General features: G+C 40.7%; 1 protein-coding gene across 6 annotated transcripts; it reads right to left on the bottom strand.

The window, feature by feature from the left end:
• Positions 1–291: 291 nt before the first annotated feature.
• Positions 292–13,710, bottom strand: LOC128693925 (uncharacterized). Of its 6 annotated transcripts, none has more exons than XM_053783821.2 (8): positions 13,592–13,665; positions 13,305–13,434; positions 12,871–13,138; positions 11,460–11,503; positions 10,367–10,469; positions 9,932–10,224; positions 7,321–7,501; positions 292–545 (listed from the first exon to the last, which is right to left on the bottom strand). In XM_053783821.2, exons 3-8 carry the CDS (start codon positions 12,981–12,983, stop codon positions 473–475), a joined length of 807 nt encoding a protein of 268 aa, XP_053639796.1. In that variant the 5' UTR covers positions 12,984–13,138; positions 13,305–13,434; positions 13,592–13,665; the 3' UTR covers positions 292–472. The 6 variants fall into 6 exon arrangements, with proteins under 6 accessions (XP_053639796.1, XP_053639795.1, XP_053639798.1 ...); XM_053783820.2 differs by having other exon boundaries at positions 13,343–13,434; positions 13,592–13,658; XM_053783823.2 differs by having other exon boundaries at positions 13,343–13,454; positions 13,592–13,608.
• Between the last annotated feature and the right edge of the window lie 10,068 nt (positions 13,711–23,778).

Here is a 23,778-nt window from a genome sequence, read left to right as displayed (position 1 = left end):
CCAACAGCCAATCAGATACCTTGATTCCCCAGCAGTCAATAAAATGCTTTGGTTCCCCTGTAGCCAATAAGATGACTTGGTTCCCCAGCAGCCAATAAGATTACTTGGTTCCCCAGTAGCCAATCAGATGCCCTGACTCAGCCAAGCTAGTAACGCTGCGCGCTAGCCAGCCGACAAGTCTGCCACCTACGCAACAATCTATGATAGCAAGTTTATTTGGGTACAAGTACACATAAGTACAATTATCATACCTAGTAACGGGTGTAAATTACCTAGGATAATTAAAAAAAGTCAAAGTTACTTATTTTCATTGGGATCCTTGTAGATTTAACTTTATATTAATGTAACGAAAATATCATAAACACTGATGTTTTCGTGATTTTTTTTCTTTTCAGTTCATTGTTCCAAATTAAACTGTAATAAGAATGACATCCATGCATGGAAGTAATGATGTGTCGCATAAGTTCATCAGTCATGGAGATTCATCACTCTCAGAGAAAGTAGAAGTCTTGAGCAGCAGTGGACGATACACTCTGCCTGCGCTTCTGTAGAGGAAACACACATTATATATATATATATATTTATATATATATATATATATATTTATATATATATATTTATATATATTATATATATATATATATATATATATATTTATATATATTATATTTATATATATATATATATTTATATATATATATATATATCAGTCTGTAGTGGAAGGAAGGCGGGGTAGGGGTCGGCCTAGGAAGGGTTGGAGGGAGGGGGTAAAGGAGGTTTTGTGTGCGAGGGGCTTGGACTTCCAGCAGGCATGCGTGAGCGTGTTTGATAGGAGTGAATGGAGACAAATGGTTTTTAATACTTGACGTGCTGTTGGAGTGTGAGCAAAGTAACATTTATGAAGGGATTCAGGGAAACCGGCAGGCCGGACTTGAGTCCTGGAGATGGGAAGTACAGTGCCTGCACTCTGAAGGAGGGGTGTTAATGTTGCAGTTTAAAAACTGTAGTGTAAAGCACCCTTCTGGCAAGACAGTGATGGAGTGAATGATGGTGAAAGTTTTTCTTTTTCGGGCCACCCTGCCTTGGTGGGAATCGGCCGGTGTGATAATAATAATAAAAAAAAAAATATATATATATATATATATATATATATATATATATATATATATATATATATATATATATATATATATATATATATATATATATATATATATCGTTAGCAACCCAACACATTTACCTAAACCAACAAAATTAAATACCAGTTGTAAGCTTACAGAGAACGATTGCAAATTGATGCTGGAAAACGTATATGAAAATTAACATGATGGAAAAAACTACTATCAATATACTGATTTTTTTCATATAATGTAATATATTTAGCTTTAAGAATATAATATTAAAATCAGATATAACTTAATTTGGTAACAGAGCTACAGATGTACCTCTTAACATAACAATAAACGTATCACCTATCACAAAGCTAACAGAGGGAAAATTCCTAGGAATCCACCTCGATAATAGACTCAAATTTCATACACATTTACAACAAATTTCTAAGAAAATCTCCAAGACTGTAGGCATACTATCGAAGATACGGTACTATGTTCCACAGTCAGCCCTCCTGGCCCTATATCACTCTCTTATTTACCCCTATCTCACCTATGGAATTTGTGCATGGGGCTCAACAACAATTAACCATCTCAGACCACTAATTACCCAACAAAAGGCTGCAGTTAGAATGATAAATTCTCACTACAGGCAACACACTCCACCAATATTCAAAACACTCAACCTACTCACCATACAAAACATCCATACTTATTATTGCACCTATTACATACATAGAACACTTAACTCTGATATTAACCCTCCCCTCAAACATCTCCTTGCCAACCTCAACAGAACACATGACCATAACACAAGGCACAGATCACTCTTTGATGTTCCTCGTGTCCATCTCACGCTATGCAAAAACTCAATGCACATAAAAGGCCCTAAAATCTGGAATTCATTACCTGTAAATATAAAAGAAACACTACCTGTTTATAAATTCAAGTCTCTTCTCAAAGATCACTTACTCACTCAAAATCAAATAAATACTGAATAACTGAACCTTATAAATTGTATATCCTATATGTTACTCACAATTATATCACACAAATGTTAAACCTAGGACCCAATCTAACTATTATTTTTTTAAATACACTACCTAACAGAATACTCCATTCGACTGAATGTACAGCAATGCAAGCAACCATATGACCTGTCTTTGTAATACTCATTTGTGCTTTATAGTTATCTGTTTACAATAATGTTTTATCACTGATTTCATCATTGCTTAGTTAATCTTAAGTTAATTTTAAGCCAGCCCGTAATGCTATGCATATAAGTGGCTTTGGCATGCTGCTCTTACCTGTATTTTTTGTACCTCTGTTTGTATGCTTAAATTACTAAAATTACTAAATTGTTAGACTGGTTAAAGAAGGATATATGATATACGAGTATAAGTGTATGGAACGCAATGCAACAGTCTCTAGGTTATTTTAAAGACAGACTTCAAGATAAAATTGAAAACTTCTCATTCTCTCAGAGATACAAGTTACACTATCTCTATACAGGAAGTACCGGACAGATAATATGCGTCATTCAGGGACCTCGTAAGGGGGGGCGGGGGGGGGGGCCGCCCCGGGTGACACCATTTAATGGGTGACACCATTTAATGGGTGACACCAGTCTCTAAAGGTGACACTAATGCACAAAACAGTGTTGCACCAACGTAAGAGAAGAATCCTTCGTTTCTATATAGCCTATTATATAATAACAAAGTACAAATAAGTCTATGTAGGGAAAATCATTGATTTTGATGTGATAGATGATTTTGCATAATTGAAGGTAAGAAAATGTAAGATCAGATTCACTGAGATGCTACCTGTACTCAAGGTCAAATGTAAGATCAGATTCACTGAGATGTTACCTGTACTCAAGGTCAAATGTAAGATCAGATTCACTGAGATGTTACCTGTACTCAAGGTCAAATGTAAGATCAGATTCACTGAGATGTTACCTGTACTCAAGGTCAAATGTAAGATCAAATTCACTGAGATGTTACCTGTACTCAAGGTCAAATGTAAGATCAGATTCACTGAGATGTTACCTGTACTCAAGGTCAAATGTAAGATCAGATTCACTGAGATGTTACCTGTACTCAAGGTCAAATGTAAGATCAGATTCACTGAGATGTTACCTGTACTCAAGATCAAATGTAAGATCAGATTCACTGAGATGTTACCTGTACTCAAGGTCAAATGTAAGATCAGATTCACTGAGATGTTACCTGTACTCAAGATCAAATCGGAACTAGCGTTTCTCTGATATTACAATGTTTTTCTTTATTTTTCAAGTTTTTTTTTGTTTTTTGCATTGTTGAAGGTGAATAAATGTAGGATCTGTTGCCTGTACTCAAAGTGATATTTGAGTTTATGTTTCCTCAATATTACTACGATTATTTATTTTATCATTAATAAAGTTGAGAAGTATTCTCCTGTTTAGTTTATGGCCCTTAAACGTTCCTATTGTTAAACATTAGTCACTGGTCATCAAGTAGTGACGTAACTGGAGTTTACTCCCCCCATTCCCTCGCCCTTGAATTTCATGCGGGTGACACCAAAGATGCTGCCCCAGGTGACACCAGAGATTTCGCCCCGGGTGACACCAGAGATTCCGCCCCGGGTGACACCAACTCTAGCGACGCCTCTGGCGTCATTAATGAGTTCTTTTGTGACGTATGGAGTTTGTTACTTAAGCAACTGTGTGTAGGTGACATGGTTTGCTTGCGCCATCTCAGGTGAGAATGGTGAGGGTGATACTGCTATGACAGCAATAAATACATAACAGCTCTCAGTTGACTCGCCATTTTCGTTGCAAAACTTTTGTAAAGATATACAATTATTGAAAGTTTTAAGCTTGGTATTTCTAGTATCAGTGATAGGATTGTTGAAATTAACACTGTACTCGGTATTAGAATGTTGAGAAACGAACCAGACACTGTCACAGTGAATCTTACCAAGTGTCTAGAGGTAAATACACAGATCTAAATGGATTGTGAAAACGTGCAATTGCATTAAGTTTTATAACTTGCATGAACTGTATCACTGTAGGCAACAAGAGCATTTCACCCCTCCATGGAAGATGTGTTCATTTAATATCACATACCTACAAGTCCCTCCCAAGAAGCTCATTGCTAGTAATCCCTTCCTTAAATCTCTTGTTAGAGCAACTGCTCAAGAAGAAATTTCTCACCTAGCCGGTAGTAATAAGTTATCACAAGTTATATACACTGATGGATCTAAACAGGAGTCTTCTGGCAGGGCTGCATCTGCTCTTGTTGCCAACTCCCTAGTTAAGAACCATAATAAATTTGTTGAGTTAGGCATAAGAATTAACAACTGGGCGTCTACACTGCAAACTGAATTGTTTGCAATCCTAGTGGCGCTAAAGCTAACCTATGACACTGAGCTTGACTCTATCATCATTACTGATTCTATGTCATCATTGAAGGCTCTTGACTCATGTAATGACTCCAACAACATGCTCATTGGGGAAGCCAGGTATAGATACTCAAAAATTAGGGACAAAGGAATTAATGTACAATTGCTATGGATCCCATCACACATTGGATTACTCCTTCATGATAAAGTTGATATGTTAGCCAAGAAGAGTACCCAGAAGGAGAATGTAGAATATAACTTTGGTATAACTGTGTCTAGCATTAGGAATAATATTAGGAGAGAAGTAAATAATGAAAATGATTGTTATAGGAATGCAGTTAGAAGCCTGAGTAGATCTATAACCCACTATGATAACATGAACGTAGATAAGTATGTTTATGGAGCAACTTGCAATGTGAACAGACTGACTGATGTTGTAGTGGCCAGGCTTAGGCTTAGTTACAAGTACTTCTGGCAGTTTGGGAGAGACACAGATGATGATCAAACTAAATGTAAATTATGTGATCAGGCATATGGTCACTGAACACTATGTGCTTAATTGTCCACTTATTGAGGAATACAGAGACAGACAGTATAATAACCTATGTGACATGTCAAGATATCTTATTAATGAAAATAAGATACCAGATATACTAAGCAAATTTCCTAAATTTGCTTGTAACAGATAAGTGAACTATAGATATGTAGATATAAATCCATATGTATTCCTGTTAACCCTTTGGGGCCTAGTTCCTAGGCCTTTTGTGTATCCATATGCTCTCGCGCTACCGTCCACAGGATGGATATGGGGTGCACAATAAACTAGCCACTTCGGATACAGGTTTAGGAACCTCAAGCGCTCCCAATAATTGAGGTGTTTTATCTCCGTTATGCGCGCCGTGAAAGTTCTCTGTACATTTTCTAGGTCGGCAATTTCACCTGCCTTGAAAGGTGCTGTTAGTGTGCAGCAATATTCCAGCCTAGATAGAACAAGTGACCTGAAGAGTGTCATCATGGGCTTGGCCTCCCTAGTTTTGAAGGTTCTCATTATCCATCCTGTCATTTTTCTAGCAGATGCGATTGATACAATGTTATGGTCCTTGAAGGTGAGATCCTCCGACATGATCACTCCCAGGTCTTTGACGTTGGTGTTTCGCTCTATTTTGTGGCCAGAATTTGTTTTGTACTCTGATGAAGATTTAATTTCCTCATGTTTACCATATCTGAGTAATTGAAATTTCTCATCGTTGAACTTCATATTGTTTTCTGCAGCCCACTGAAAGATTTGGTTGATGTCTGCCTGGAGCTTTGCAGTGTCTGCAATGGAAGACACTGTCATGCAGATTCGGGTGTCATCTGCAAAGGAAGACACGGTGCTGTGGCTGACATCCTTGTCTATGTCGGATATAAGGATGAGGAACAAGATGGGAGCGAGTACTGTGCCTTGTGGAACAGAGCTTTTCACCGTAGCTGCCTCGGACTTTACTCTGTTGACGACTACTCTCTGTGTTCTGTTAGTGAGGAAATTATAGATCCATCGACCGACTTTTCCTGTTATTCCTTTAGCACGCATTTTGTGCGCTATTACGCCATGGTCACACTTGTCGAAGGCTTTTGCAAAGTCTGTATATATTACATCTGCATTCTTTTTGTCTTCTAGTGCATTTAGGACCTTGTCGTAGTGATCCAATAGTTGAGACAGACAGGAGCGACCTGTTCTAAACCCATGTTGCCCTGGGTTGTGTAACTGATGGGTTTCTAGATGCGTGGTGATCTTGCTTCTTAGGACCCTTTCAAAGATTTTTATGATATGGGATGTTAGTGCTATTGGTCTGTAGTTCTTTGCTGTTGCTTTACTGCCCCCTTTGTGGAGTGGGGCTATGTCTGTTGTTTTTAGTAACTGTGGGACGACCCCCGTGTCCATGCTCCCTCTCCATAGGATGGAAAAGGCTCGTGATAGGGGCTTCTTGCAGTTCTTGATGAACACAGAGTTCCATGAGTCTGGCCCTGGGGCAGAGTGCATGGGCATGTCATTTATCGCCTGTTCGAAGTCATTTGGCGTCAGGATAACATCGGATAGGCTTGTGTTAATCAAATTTTGTGGCTCTCTCATAAAAAATTCATTTTGATCTTCGACTCTCAGTCTGGTTAGCGGCTTGCTAAAAACTGAGTCATATTGGGACTTGAGTAGCTCACTCATTTCCTTGTTGTCATCTGTGTAGGACCCATCTTGTTTAAGTAGGGGCCCAATACTGGACGTTGTTCTCGATTTTGATTTGGCATAGGAGAAGAAATACTTTGGGTTTCTTTCGATTTCATTTATGGCTTTTAGTTCTGGCAAAATCTAAAAATCTAAATCGTTAAAAGATATTCTTTAAGTATGGCACATACGTAACATAGCGGAAAAAAAAACACTGACCGTAAAGTATCATTCATGCCTTCAAGGATAAATAATAATAATAATAATAATAATAATAATAATAATAATAATAATAATAATAATAATAATAATAATAATAATAGCAATCTCGAAATATCAAGAGAATTCATCAGGAGGGCTTCCCTGGAGTTTACCTGTATCAACAGTTAGTTTAATATGTTTATTATGCACCCCATACCCATCCTGTGGGCGGTAGTCAAAAGATTAGAGGTACATAATTGGTCCAGGGACTGGACTCCAAAGTTTTGATAGCTGAGCAAGTTACAGAGGTAATGAATTCACAATTTACAAAGGTAATGAACTCACAATTTACAAAGGTAATGAACTCACAATTTACAAATGTAATGAACTCCACTATCAACAAACTGAAGAAGAGGCATTGATATTCACCTGGAGGCAGTTGGTACGCGATAATATCGCCAACTGGGGATATAATTATCAAGCTCCTGCTCAGTGGAGATAGACTGCCACCCCCGTGATGACCGTGACCCACCACTGCTGCTCTGACCAGACAGGCTCGACGTGTCCGCCGCAGAGCCAAGGCTACTTCCCATTTTCATTGTCTGAAAATCTAAAAATACAATCAGTCATCTATGTAAAGTAACATGCTTTCTTTCATGGATTTCCCACTGTCACTCTGAAGGCCAGATTATGACTTACCACACATTAATTAGCCATGATTAAAGACGTTGAGCTTGTTTTCTAATTCCATCACCTTCTTATGTGAAGCACAGCCAGATTAACTCCAAATATAGGTCATATAAAGAATATTGTTTCTTAATTATTACTTGAAATTATACTTTCTTATTGTTATTTATTAAATTATAGTAAATCTTCGTAAAAGTTGTATGAACCCTCAGGGTCATACGGTGCTTAGAAAGTTAATCAAGTGTGATCCAATTCCTTGGATCAAAAGCCCTTCAACAGCAATAAAGTACTTTCTTCCCTTCGAAGGGTGTAATGGCTGTGAGAATTAATGGTATAGTATGTGTGTATGTTCTGGTTGTATTTCTCCCTCCCATCATAGACTCACCTTCCACAGTATGACCTTAACTGCCCTGCAGTACAGGGCAGACAAATTTGGGTGCCTTGGTCAGGCTTATGTTTAGGCGCCCTGACAGACCAGTACCAATATCATTTAAAATATTTGTTTAAAACTTCCACAGTGGTGGCAGATACAACTGATTTACTATAAGTAACATTATAACTTGCTACACATAATTTTTGGGGGGAGTGTATTTTATTTATTTATTTTTTTGGCTTTAATATTTTTGGGTAGCTGCCTGGCTAGCCTACTCCTAACCCGGCCCTGGTGTACCCATATGGGACAATGCCCTTGGTCAAGTAAACTGTCGAATACAAATACGATCAGTAAATAATTGTTGAAGATGGCAATGGAAATATTGTTGCGTAGGTTACTGACAGTTGACAAGACATGGTAAACAGTTATACGAGGAGAATGCGACTGGGCGGAGAGGTTGTGTAGGGAAACTAATGTCAGTCATGGCGTTGACCCCCGGAACACCGTCCAGGTAAGGTCATGTGTGTCTAGTGGCGTAGCCACAGAGAGGCCTAAGCCCCCCGGATACAAAGACATTTTTTCAATTATTGGCTAATTTTACTGTTATATTGACCAGTGACCACAATAGCTTAAGATATTTCACATATATTCTGAAATTCACATTTTTTTAAATGATTTCTTTGATGTTTTCCCCACCCCACTCCAGATTGAAATCCTGGCTGCGTTAGTCATTTTGTCCCTTCTTGAGATAAAGGGCAGAATTTTGGAGGTCCTGAATGATTCAGGAACTATATTAGGCATGTGTAATCTGAGGTGACGTTACCAGGAGTACCCCTCAAGCATATGTATGTAGTATTGCATTTTCTGGAATGTGACAGCACTATTACTTGGCTGCATCGTATGATATACTTGGATATGTAGTGTAAATACTGACTATACCTATTCTATACAATAATCTGGAAGCTCTTGTTATCTCCATTATTATTATTATAATCAAAATGAAGCTCTTGTTATCTCCAAAATATAGCTGCCATTCCTCTTTGTAGTGTGTATATTACTTAAACCTTCCTCTACACACAGACGCAAACCTTGTCATTTGCGAGAATACTCAACTGATACGAACTTCCAAACCGCGCACACACACACACACACACACACACACACACACACACACACACACACACACACACACACACACACACACACACACACACACACACACATAAGGAATCGTTCAGGACCCTGTACACTGTGTACGTTAGGCCCATATTGGAGCATGCGGCACCAGTTTGGAACCCACACCTAGCCAAGCACGTAAAGAAACTAGAGAAAGTGCAAAGGTTTGCAACAAGACTAGTCCCAGAGCTATGACGTATGTCCTACGAGAAGAGGTTAAGGGAAATCAACCTGACGACGCTGGAGGACAGGAGAGATAGGGAGGACATGATAACGACATACAAAATACTGAGAGGAATTGACAAGGTGGACAAAGACAGGATGTTCCAGAGATTGGACACAGTAACAAGGGGACACAGTTGGAAGTTGAAGACACAGATGAATCACAGGGATGTTAGGAAGTATTTCTTCAGCCACAGAGTAGTCAGTAAGTGGAATAGTTTGGGAAGCGATGTAGTGGAGGCAGGATCCATACATAGCTTTAAGCAGAGGTATTATAAAGCTCACGGTTCAGGGAGAGTGACCTAGTAGCGATCAGTGAAGAGGCGGGGCCAGGAGCTCGGACTCGACCCCTGCAACCTTAACTAGGTGAGTACACACACACACACACACACACACACACACACACACACACTATAGGCCTCGAATTATACTTTTTTTGTATAGAGGCTAACTTGGGAAGTTAGTTTAGTATCTTTATGCACTCCATACCCATCCTGTGGAACCACCAGAGGAATGGAAACTCATTCTAAGACAAATAGATCTGGTGTGTATACAAACATCCACATGGTCTGTTGCTGTTACCAATGGTGTTGTGTTGGTACTGGAGGGGAAGAATAAATTGTGTGGCAGGCAGCGTAGGCGAGGCAGGCCACAGCCTCTCTGCATCAAGCACCAACTCTCTGCCCTCCAGCTGACCTGTCAGCGCCATCTGCTCCACCATCTTGCTCTCCATGGCCCCAGTCACCAGCTGAGTCTCCGCAATCCGGATACTCTTGATGCTGGTGTCCTCGATGCTACCTCGCTTGCTGCTGGGGGAGCTGTCTTGGAAACTACCGGGGACTAGCTCTCCCGCGGGAAGGGTCTGACGGTACCGCCTGCAAGAAGGAAATTGCGTACCTTAACGGCAAGCTCTGTACTATAACTCCTGTGCTCAAATAGGAACAAATAAATATACGTATGTTAGAAATAAATATGATTAATTCATTATAAGTAATATAATTAAAGAGTAGTACCTACCTAGCAAGTCTGGATACAAGGAAGTAGATGCAGCCCAGGAAGACAGCGAGGAAGAGCAGGGTGACGAACAAGGCGATCAGCAACATCTCCCACTGCTGTAGCCCTGGTGCAACACAACGTTAAGTTTGTTACAGTTCTGGCACAACACAACATACAATCTGTTACAGTCCTGGTACAACATACAATCTGTTACAGTCCTGGTACAACATACAGTCTGTTACAGTCCTGGTACAATATAGTCTGTTACAGTCCTGGTACAACATACAGTCTGCTAGTCCTGGTACAACATACAGTCTGTTACAGTCCTGGTACAACATACAGTCTGCTAGTCCTGGTACAACATACAGTCTGCTAGTCCTGGTACAACCTGCCATAATACAACCCGTACATTGTGCAACAACAATACACTCAACAACTCACCGCAATATAACCCATACATATTACAATTATCATATATAATGCAACCACCATACAAAAAAGTACCACAGAACAACCCATACATAATACAACTATCATAAAAATATGCAACTCACTATACTATAATCCATATATAGTACAATTACTATACATTGTACCACAATGCAATCCATACACACCAGTTACCATACACAACCTACCATGATACAACCCCTTAATAGTACAACTGCTATATAATACACACCCTACCACAATACAACCCATATACAGTACATCTACCATACAGTATACAACATATCCTAATGCAATCTGTACATAGTACAGTTATTCAATATACAACCTATCACAATACAACCCGTACATAATACAATTACCATACACTATACAACCTACCACAATACAACCGGTACATAGTGCAGTTACGATACAATGTAAACCTGCAACAATACATGTGATATCTCAATAAAATATAAGCACGGAAAACCCAAGTACAACAAATTAAACTGCTACCCATATACAATACATGACAGCTGCTACAGTGGCAAAACAAATAGTAGCAGTAGCAGCTGTGAGAAAGCAAGGAGTAGTAGCAGTGACAGAACAGGCAGTTGAAATCGTCAAAAATATTCAATACATTAGCTAGCGGTCTACAGTAGACATTGCAGGTCAAACTCACCCAACAAGTTGCGGGTACACCGCTCCCCATATTGCTGGAAACCGCTGTAGACAGTCACAGCACAATGAGTGCCTCAATCCAGCATGTGTGCTAACATGTATATATTATATTTTACAATCTCTAGCCCTCCTCCGCACATGCTTGCAGAGTGAAAAGGCTCTCATATTTCTGCCAGACCATCCTTCCCAGACATCAAGCAAAGATGCATGGCAGAAAAGATTGGAATAGGCAGCAGAGCTAAGAATTATAATGCAAGGATAAGAAGAGAAGAAAAAATACAATTAAAATAAGTGCAGTGTTAGTTAAACCAGAGGTTAAGCTGTTGCACAGCAACATAAAACAAAGAAGACAATAAGGTGCCAAGTAATAAGGCTCAACAGAGGGGGTGAACTGACAAAGGACAACAGGGAAGTGTGTGGACAATTTATTAGAAAGCTCAAAGAGGTCTTTATTGAAGATTCGAGATGACTGATACCAGAACTGAAGGAATTAAACTACAAGGAAAGAATTAACAAACCTTATCTAAAATCACATGAAAAGATGAGGATCAGGAGAGTAGTGATCATGAAGAGGGGATAGGCTGTATGGAATACACAGAGTGGGCCCAGGGGAGACAGATGACAGCTAAAGATGTAAGATCCTCTGGAACGTTAGGGAGTACATTTTCAACCTCATGGTGGTAAATAAGCCGAATAACCTAGATGAAGAAGCGGTGGAAGCGAACACAGTTCCAAGAATAGGTGTGCTCACGCTCTGGAGACTAGGGATCATCAGTAAAGTAGGTCAGTAAGAACTAAGAGGGGGATCAAACATTTTAAATAGACCTTTGAAAACACAGCTACATATGTACAACTAGGTAAGTGCATACACACTGTGAGTCACTAGCAAAAAAAAAAAAAAACTGTCACTGATAACAGGACAATGACTATGAAGATAGAAAACAGGGAATGTATTTAAAACTATTCGAGCAAGTGGTACAAACACGAACTGAACTACAAACTTGTAACCTTGACATGTGCATTGTCTTAAATAATGGAAAAAGATAATCAGGAGAATAGTGGTGTACCTAGAGAACAGGGTATTCAGAAGACAGCCAACACATATTTGAGGAGTCTTAATGACAGAAGAGATAAAGTAAGAATGAAGAGTGAATGACCTAAATACCACTAAATAATATCCCATTTCCTCTCTTGTGCTATACTCTCAATTCATTGTTCGCATCATCCAGTTTTCATTAATACTATTCCTCTCTTTATTGACGGTATTCCTCTAATTTCTGATTCGCTCTCCTTCTTTTCATCACCACATTTGTTTTTCTCTCAATTTCATTCTTTACAGGTTTCATTCTTTCCATTCTATCTCCTGCTATTAATGATATAATACACTTGTAAGGAGGAAGAGGAGGACTTACCTGTCGCAGGTGCAGACGAGGGCTGTGCAGTGAGAGTGTTGCTGTGACCTGAGACACTGGACGTGACTCCAGCATGGCTGTCCCACCTGTCGCGACCCTTCACCCAGCTGCATGATAGGTCACCACCTGCCTGCCATTGTCACAACACTTGCACCACCACCATCATCTGTCTGTCTGGGCAACTCGTCCACATAACATCGTTTTCTAATACATTTCAGTTTGTCTGTTTCTGTACGATCCACGCTGCTGCACATTCCTGACCAATAACCTGGCGCATATTATTATAATCAAATAAAGTGCTAAACCTCCTGGCCTATAAAATTCAGGTCATTGTATGTTAGATTAGGCTACATTACTTCTACGAATAAAAATTGCAACTAACCTACATTTAGGATTGTACAGTGGGTGACAGTCTAAGCTATCAAAACCTTTACCTCCTTCTCCCTCTCATCTTTCCTACGGTGACCCATACCTGGAGAGGGTTTCGGGAATCAATGCCCCCATGGCCCTTCCTGTGACCAGGCCTCACGGTGGATCACGGCCTGATCAACCAGGCTGTTAGTGCTGGCCGCACGCATGATAAACTAATTATAAAACACGAAGAATATTTTCTCATTAGAATATTATTTTCATTTTGAGGTCTAAGATATCCAAATACGGGTCAGAAATTCTTTCGTTTATATTATTTAGATTTACTATATACAGTATGCGTATAACGTACCAGACAGCAGTGGTTGTTGTTGCACTGGTAGCTTCTCCAGTGTGGGAAGGTCTTATACTGGCAGGCCTCTCTCCCTCCCCCTCACACACTTGTATGTCTTCTTACACCCACTTGTCTTCTCTCCTACATACACAATTGTGTGTGTTTATGTGTGTGTGTGTATGAATTTGTATATATGTGTGTGTGTGTGTGTGTGTGTGTGTGTGTGTGTGTGACTCAACAATCAATATTTGCACCAATAACTCACTACAGTTGTGACCGGGTGTGGAAGTGTGAATTGCTCATTACTCTAAAATTTGTTCATGATTGTAGCAATGTATAAACGTAAGTAACCATTCTTACAGTATTCATTACCTTTGTAACTTGTGAGCTCATTACCTTGTACCTAGTTCAGCCATCAAAACTTTGGGGCCCGGTCCCTGGACCCATTGTGTACCTCTGTAATCTGTAAATACCTTTGTAACTTGTCATGATTGTGACTAGACCTACCTGGCGTTCATTACCTTTGTAAATTGTGAGTTCATTACCTTTGTAAATTGTGAATTCATTACCTCTGTAACTTGCTCAGCTATCAAAACTTTGAGGTCCAGTCCCTGGACCAATTACGTACCTCTGTAATCTTTTGACTACCGCCCACAGGATGGGTATGGGGTGCATAATAAACATATTAAACTAAACTCCTACATACACACCTTCCCTACTGCAAATATTTTATCTTCTTATGTACGAGTCTTCCCTTCTACATTTTTTACCTCGTACACTTGCGAGTTTTTTTAACCACTATAACTGTCCTGATTCATACAGTTTTTAACCTACAATTATTATCAAAACTAAGCACTAAACTCATTTTTAACCTACAACTACACCCAACATAGCAATAGCTTTATCTCTTTTTACATTTACCTTGCATTAAGTAAAACGGTTATCTATTTCCTCCTACATGTTTAGGCTATCCTCTTCTACTGAGGAAAGTGAGACCGTGAAAGATGCTTATAATGGTAGCGGGTGAACTGCAATGAATGTCAAGAGTCATACTTGGATAATTTCGTTAGTTAGTTACCGGCTGCCAAAGGCACTTGCCGAAAGACACTCGGGGTGGCAGGTGGGAGGCAATCTGATTTGATCCAAGGAAGGAGAGGATAGGTCAACTTTGGATCAAGAGCCACACATCACCATCAAGACATCTCTCTAAATGGGACAATGGAGGAATGTATTCCCACTAATTAGGCCGATTTTGAAGGATGGGGTATACCGATTCGATCTGAGGAAGGGAGTATAGGTTCAGTTCCTTGGATTGATAGCACGTATGTAAAGATATATCTGATAATCTTCATGATACACTTTGTGGCAATAATCCATACTGCAGAATTAAATAAAATGGTAAAATTAAATGCTGTACTATACACCACATATGCAGATAAACTTATTACATTCATGGAGGGAACTCTAAACCCACAAGCCATACAGCATTCAAAATCAGTTCATGGAACTGGAGCACAGGTCCAGTTAGTTAAATCAAGATCCCCTTACCAGTATTGAGGAACTTTCCTCGAGGGGCAGCTATACTGATCTATATGACAACTATCTTGGAAAGATGTAACCATGTTTGCCCAATACGTACTCCCATCAAGCAGATGTTTATACAATGGCTTCCCTGCATTAGCTGCAGTTTAACTTGAAGACTTCCATCATGATTATTATTATTATTTATTTAACACGTCAGCCATTTCCCACTGAGGCAGGATGAACCAAAAAGAGAGAAAAAACTTTCATCATCATTCAACACTTTCACCATCATTCATACATAATCACTGTCTTTGCATAATTGCTCAAATATGACAGTTTAGATATCACTCCAAACAGCCAATATCCCAAACCCCTCCTTTAAAGTGTAGGCATTGTACTTCCCACTTCCAGGACTTAAGTCTGGCTAACTGATTTCCCTGAATCCCTTCACAAAATATTACCCTGCTCACACTCCAACAGCTTGCCATGTCCCAAAAACCATTTGTCTTCATTTGCTTCTATCTAACACACTCATGCACACTAGTTGTAAGTCCAAGCCCCTCACCCACAAAACCTCCTTTACCCCCTCCCTCCAACCTTTCCTAGGACGACCCTTACGCGTCTTCCTTCCCCTACAGATTTACACGCTCTCCAAGTCTTTCTATTTTGTTCCATTCACTCTAAATTACTAAACCACCTCATTGAGAAGTCTAAACCCATGGCATATAGTACCTGGGGAATGGGAAGTGGGTGCAATCTTGTTTGATCCACAGAAGGGAAGCTCTTCCTTCATCAAGGAACACTCTCATTGAATTGTTACAACAGCTCAGTTGTTTCCTTCACCTGGGCACCAGCACCATCACAAAGAATGTTGCATTACTGTAATCAAAATGATGACTATAGTACAGGAGCACAGCGCGCATACATAGCCACATGCTTCATACAAGCACAATAGATGATATCAGTGCCAATATCACAAGGGACGGGCACACATTTGGGAAGCAACTTTAACCCAGTTTACCTGGAGTTTACCTGGAGAGAGTTCCGGGGGTCAACGCCCCCGCGGCCCGGTCTGTGACCAGGCCTCCTGGTGGATCAGCGCCTGATCAACCAGGCTGTTGCTGCTGGCTGCACGCAAACCAACGTACGAGCCACAGCCCGGCTGATCAGGAACTGACTTTAGGTGCTTGTCCAGTGCCAGCTTGAAGACTGCCAGGGGTCTGTTGGTAATCCCCCTTATGTGTGCTGGGAGGCAGTTGAACAGTCTCGGGCCCCTGACACGATGACCTCATAGCATTACTAAATTCCTTACATGCCAATATGTCCATCATTACACTAACTGAAACCTGGCTAAAGCCTGATAGTACAGATGTCTATGCCATTCCTGGTTACACAGCCATACACAACTGTAGGCCAGATCAACAAGGGGGTGGCACAGCCATATACTACTCAGACCAACTAGAATGTATCACTAATACTTGCACAAGGGATGAACATGGGGAATATATAATAGCTAAATTCAAATCAAAGTACCTACAAAAACCTCTCACATTGATAAACATCTACAGAGTTCCACAGTCAAACATTAGCCAATTTAGTCAAAATCTAGGAAGTATGATAACTGATGCACGCATGAACAAAGATCACTTACTACTCTCAGGTGACTTCAATATAAATCTCCTGCAAGACCAGGACCCACACGTTACTGAATTCACAAACACAATGAGTAACTGTATGTTACTACCAACAGTAACAAAACCTACAAGAGTTACAGAGACTAGTGTTTCCCTACTTGACCACATCTGGACCAACACCATATCCCCTTTAAAATCAGGCATAATTACAGATAATACCACAGACCACTACCCTACTTTCCTCATAACAACTCTTGGTAAACTACCCCAAGACACTACTAAAGTCACCTTCAGACTTCACAATGAGGCAGCCATTAATAACTTCACAACAGCAATAGCAAACATTGATTGGCACACTGAGCTAGAAACCTATACAGATATTGACGAATGTATTAATAATTTTCTAAAAAAAACCCAATACCTCTATAACAAGCACTGCCCTAAAAAAACTAAACAGATGACAGCAAAGAGACTGAACAGTCCCTGGCTAACACCCAGCATTCTCAAATCCATAAATACAAAACACCAATATGAAAAACAGTACAGAATGGGTCACATAACCAGAGACCAAACAAAACGTTACTCGTCAATCCTAACCAGCCTGATAAGAAGGGCAAAAAAATTGTATTATGAGAACAGATTATCCAACTTACGAGGTGATATAAAAAAGACCTGGAAAACCCTATCAGAAATTCTGGGAACAAAAAAGATATCACGAAATAGCGAAATAAAATTAGCAAAAACAGATGAACCCCAACTCCCACCAACAGAAACAGCAAACAGACTCAATGATTTCTTCTCCACTATAGGACAAAACCTTGCCAATAAAATCCCAAGCTCAGATACCCCACCAAATGACTACCTCACCGGCAACTACCCGAACACACTGTTCCTAGCTCCGACTAACCCATACGAAGTCTCCCTTATTATCAACGCACTAAAAAACAAGGCAGGAGATTTAAATACCTTACCACCCCTTATATACAAAAAAGTGTCACAAGTGCTATCACCAATCATTGCAACACTCTTTAACAAATCCATTGAATCCTCCACCTTCCCTACAGTACTCAAAATAGCAAGGGTCACCCCGATCCACAAAGGAGGAGACCAAACAGAGTTGAATAACTATAGGCCAATATCCAACTTACACCCTCTCTCAAAAATCTTCGAAAAATTAATTCATAAACGAATCTACTCCTACCTTATCTCCCAAAACATACTCAACCCCTGCCAATTTGGATTCAGGCCTAATAAAAATACTAATGATGCTATTATACACATGCTAGAACATATATACACTGCAATAGAGAAAAAAGAAGTCCCACTGGGGATCTTCATTGACTTACGTAAAGCTTTTGATACAGTTGACCATGACTTGCTCCACGTAAAATTGTCACACTATGGTATAAGAGGGCACTCCCTCAACTACCTCAAGTCTTACCTCAGCAACAGAAGCCAATATGTGTACGCAAATGGGGCAAACTCTTCTGCACAACCAATTACAGTTGGTGTCCCACAGGGAAGTGTCCTTGGCCCTCTTCTCTTTCTCCTATACATAAATGACCTTCCAAATGCTTCGCAATTACTCAAACCCACACTATTTGCAGATGACACTACATACGTCTTCTCTCACCCGAGCCCAGTCACGCTAGCCAATACTGTAAATACCGAATTACAGAAAATATCTACCTGGATGAGGACTAACAAACTTACACTAAACATTGACAAAACCTACTTCATTCAGTTTGGTAACAGAGCTACAGATGTCCCTCTTAACATAATGATAAATGGATCACCTATCACAAAACTAACAGAGGGAAAATTCTTAGGAATCCACCTTGATAATAGACTCAAATTTCATACACATATACATCAAATTTCTAAGAAAATTTCCAAGACTGTAGGCATACTATCGAAGATACGGTACTATGTTCCACAGTCAGCCCTCCTGGCCCTATATCACTCTCTTATTTACCCCTATCTCACCTATGGAATTTGTGCATGGGGCTCAACAACAATTAACCATCTCAGACCACTAATTACCCAACAAAAGGCTGCAGTTAGAATGATAACAAATTCTCACTACAGGCAGCACACTCCACCAATATTCAATACACTAAACCTACTCACCATACAAAACATCCATACTTATTACTGCACCTATTACATACATAGAACACTTAACTCTGATATTAACCCTCCCCTCAAACATCTCCTTGCCAACCTCAACAGAACACATGACCATAACACAAGGCACAGATCACTCTTTGATGTTCCTCGTGTCCATCTCACACTATGCAAAAACTCAATGCACATAAAAGGCCCTAAAATCTGGAATTCATTACCTGTAAATATAAAAGAAACACAACCTGTTTATAAATTCAAGTCTCTTCTCAAAGATTACTTACTGCCCCAGGGCCAGACTCATGGAACTCTGTGTTCATCAAGAACTGCAAGAAGCCCCTATCACGAGCCTTTTCCATCCTATGGAGAGGGAGCATGGACACGGGGGTCGTCCCACAGTTACTAAAAACAACAGACATAGCCCCACTCCACAAAGGGGGCAGTAAAGCAACAGCAAAGAACTACAGACCAATAGCACTAACATCCCATATCATAAAAATCTTTGAAAGGGTCCTAAGAAGCAAGATCACCACGCATCTAGAAACCCATCAGTTACACAACCCAGGGCAACATGGGTTTAGAACAGGTCGCTCCTGTCTGTCTCAACTATTGGATCACTACGACAAGGTCCTAAATGCACTAGAAGACAAAAAGAATGCAGATGTAATATATACAGACTTTGCAAAAGCCTTCGACAAGTGTGACCATGGCGTAATAGCGCACAAAATGCGTGCTAAAGGAATAACAGGAAAAGTCGGTCGATGGATCTATAATTTCCTCACTAACAGAACACAGAGAGTAGTCGTCAACAGAGTAAAGTCCGAGGCAGCTACGGTGAAAAGCTCTGTTCCACAAGGCACAGTACTCGCTCCCATCTTGTTCCTCATCCTTATATCCGACATAGACAAGGATGTCAGCCACAGCACCGTGTCTTCCTTTGCAGATGACACCCGAATCTGCATGACAGTGTCTTCCATTGCAGACACTGCAAAGCTCCAGGCAGACATCAACCAAATCTTTCAGTGGGCTGCAGAAAACAATATGAAGTTCAACGATGAGAAATTTCAATTACTCAGATATGGTAAACATGAGGAAATTAAATCTTCATCAGAGTACAAAACAAATTCTGGCCACAAAATAGAGCGAAACACCAACGTCAAAGACCTGGGAGTGATCATGTCGGAGGATCTCACCTTCAAGGACCATAACATTGTATCAATCGCATCTGCTAGAAAAATGACAGGATGGATAATGAGAACCTTCAAAACTAGGGAGGCCAAGCCCATGATGACACTCTTCAGGTCACTTGTTCTATCTAGGCTGGAATATTGCTGCACACTAACCTTATTGTATGGTCTCTTAACGTGCTAGTGACACCCCTGCTTTTCATTGGGGGGATGGTGCATCGTCTGCCAAGTCTTTTGCTTTCGTAGTGAGTGATTTTCGTGTGCAAGTTCGGTACTAGTCCCTCTAGGATTTTCCAGGTGTATATAATCATGTATCTCTCCCTCCTGCGTTCCAGGGAATACAGGTTTAGGAACCTCAAGCGCTCCCAGTAATTGAGGTGTTTTATCTCCGTTATGCGCGCCGTGAAAGTTCTCTGTACATTTTCTAGGTCGGCAATTTCACCTGCCTTGAAAGGTGCTGTTAGTGTGCAGCAATATTCCAGCCTAGATAGAACAAGTGACCTGAAGAGTGTCATCAGGTCACTTGTTCTATCTAGGCTGGAATATTGTCGTACAACACACAATACATTTAGGAACACTATGGCAGAATACATTCCAAATACATGTATAAATTCAGAAGATACAATGCATTATTATAAGTTAATGTAGATATTTGAAAAGCATGCACAAATTTTTAATTATTCACTTAACAACCCACAAATTAGAACAATAAAAACTTGCAGTCCATCCCAGGCCAGCATCAAATTGCAAGCGAGCAGGAAAAGGGGGTGGGGAAGGGAGAGAAAGTCATTAGTCAGATCTGGGCATTATAAGATGAGGAGACAGTCAAGATCAGGTCAAGTCACAAGAGTTCTGAAGAGCTTAGCATTTTCATTACAGTACGTATATTCATGAAAAAGCACTACGCCCACGGGTGTCATACAGTGCCTGAGTAATGGAAGGTAATCAGGTTTGATCCAAGGGAGTAGTAGCTCCAATTCTTTGAATCAAGGACCCTTCACCCCATTTACATGCTCAAATTGCCATCTGTAGCGACAATGAGCAGTTTGAGGTGATGGGAAAATGATTGCCATCATGGATGTTTATTACTGTCCAATTCAAATTTTGAGCAACAAAAGTTATCATTATTATAATTACAGAAAGCATTAAAAATGAAAGGATTATCCAGTGACATGTGAATGGGAGGCAATCATGTTTGATCCAAGGAAGGGAAGTGTAGCTCTCAGCTCTTGAGTCAGGAGCCCTTCACTGACATCTAGACACCTTCACTGAAGGGAAATGGCTACTAGGAATATGGTAGAGGTAAGTAAACATACTTGTGACATCATCTTTTATGAAGGTGGGAGAAGGAGCTATTTACAAAAATAATTCGTCAAGGTCATCTTGAGACACAGTGGCACCAGATCACTCAGGCCAAAAGAATGAACTCAAAACAAGATGTGCTATCGGTAAGTGTTATCAAGCTTTCTCCTGGTCAAAAATACAGCTATAACAAATTGGCATTTAGAAAAGACACAGAAAACGTATGAATAAAGCTCTATGATAAGACAGCCCTTTATACAACCAAGCTCATGCACATCATCTTCCTCTCAGAGTACCACATGCGTCATTTATTAGTCATATGCTTCAGTAATGTTCTTGCAAAAATCATGGGTTATAATGGAATGGATCATGTCCTGGTGTATGCAGCTATTTTATGAAGCTTCCCTCACTACTCCTATGGTTATATAATCTGTCCAAACCAGTGAAAAACAACGCTCTTAAACATACCTCAGTCCAGACACCCAGTACACTATTATTCATGAGGATACGCCAAGCCAGTAGGGTTCATACAGTGCCTGGGGAATGGGGTTCCTGTTTTAATATTCATAGAAGTGCTAAACCCAGTTGGGTCATATAATGCCTAAGGAGTGAGAGGTAATTAAGTTTGATCTAAAGGTAGGGGAGCTCCAACACCTAGCATCAAATTGTTCACATGCATCAAGGGACCATCTACGATAGGACAACACTTCCAGTGGGTAGACTACTCTTATAGAAAACCTACATTGCTTGGAACTATTAGTCTAGATCTTTGCCAGCAACCTAGGTAGCAGGGTAGTTCCTATTACTGTCTAACTAACTTGACCCTAACCAAATGTATCCACAAAGAAATAATATACAGTGATAAGCCCCAGCTTGAATATGTGGTCCAACTTCCAGGGAATGAAAGCAGGGAGCATTCATATTCAACATGCATAGCAAACACTAAATTAGATATAGGTTGGTCTCGGCATTCATGATAGGTTGGGAATCTCAAGCCATTCTAGTTCAGGCATCCTCTTCAAGGGGGGCTCCTTGGCGTGGTGAAGAGGCTCTTGGTCTGAGGAATTAGACCTGTCTATCTCCTTCCTCAGACCGAACCTAATTACCCCCCAATCCCCCCTTCCCTATCCCATCCTCCCCTTTTTCCTTTCCTCCTCCTCCTCCCCACCCCTCCCTTTTGCCCTTCCTCTTTTTGGCCTTTGGGATTTTTCCCACAGGCACACTAGTTCATAGGTAGGGGGAAGGGTACCGGAGTCCATCCCATTCCGTTGAGGTTCTTGGCGGTGGCGTAGTTTTTCGTGGGATCTGGATCGCCTGGGGATGTCCCGATCCCTCTCCAGTATCCCAGAGGGTGGCTTTGGGTGTCCTTCAGGCGACGGGTGTATCTCTGGAAGCCACCTTTCGGATTCCGGGGGTAGTGGCTGAAGGAGGTATGCTTTGGGCGGATATCCGGCCGCCCTCTCTTTTGTCCACCGAGGTAGCTCCACAGATGTGAGGTTGCTATCCCAGATTGCTGGTTTACTGGCCACATAGTGGCTTCATCAGTCCAATACAAAGAAGAAGGCGTAAGGAGAGGAGGAGTATGAGGTAATCAGTCCCTCAGCCTGGAGTCGAAGTGTTCAGTCCATCAATCTTGTAGAATGTACAGCATAGATCCGTAGACGTGGCTTATATACTGTAGTGAGGTGAGGTGAAGCAGGCGGAGGCGAGGTCATAGTGGTACCATCCACTAGTCGAAGTAGGTCTTCGTCCAAAGGTTGAACAAGTGTTGAAGAATTCTTTGTAACAAGATCCCATGATGCTGCAGTGTCTGACAGTTGTGATGAATGGTTCACCTCACCTCACTACAGTATATAAGCCACGTCTAGGGATCTATGCTGTACATTCTACAAGATTGATGGACTGAACACATCGACTCCAGGCTGAGGGACTGATTACCTCATACTCCTCCTCTCCTTACGCCTTCCTCTTTGTATTGGACTGATGAAGCTACTATGTGGCGAAACGTTTCCTGAATAAAGATTCCCATATGCTGCACAAGTGTCTCAATCTTCATCTTGTCGGTTTTTCAAACCATTCATCACAACTGTCAGACACTGCAGCATCATGGGATCTTGTTACAAAGAATTCTTCAACACTTGTTCAGCCTTTGGACGAAGACCTACTTCGACTAGTGGATGGTACCACAATGACCCCGCCTCCGCCTGCTTCACCTCACCTCACTACAGTATATAAGCCACGTCTACGGATCTATGCTGTACATTCTACAAGATTGATGGACTGAACACATCGACTCCAGGCTGAGGGACTGATTACCTCATACTCCTCCTCTCCTTACGCCTTCCACTTTGTATTGGACTGATGAATCCACTATGTGGCGAAACGTTTCCTGAATAAAGATTCCCATATGCTGCACAAGTGTCTCAATCTTCAA

The sequence above is a fragment of the Cherax quadricarinatus genome, chromosome 33, assembly GCF_038502225.1.
Source record: "Cherax quadricarinatus isolate ZL_2023a chromosome 33, ASM3850222v1, whole genome shotgun sequence".
In the NCBI taxonomy this organism is placed as follows: Eukaryota; Metazoa; Arthropoda; class Malacostraca; order Decapoda; family Parastacidae; genus Cherax; species Cherax quadricarinatus.
The sequence above is the reverse complement of the archived record's forward strand: the minus strand, read 5'-3'. Positions and strand labels throughout refer to the sequence as shown.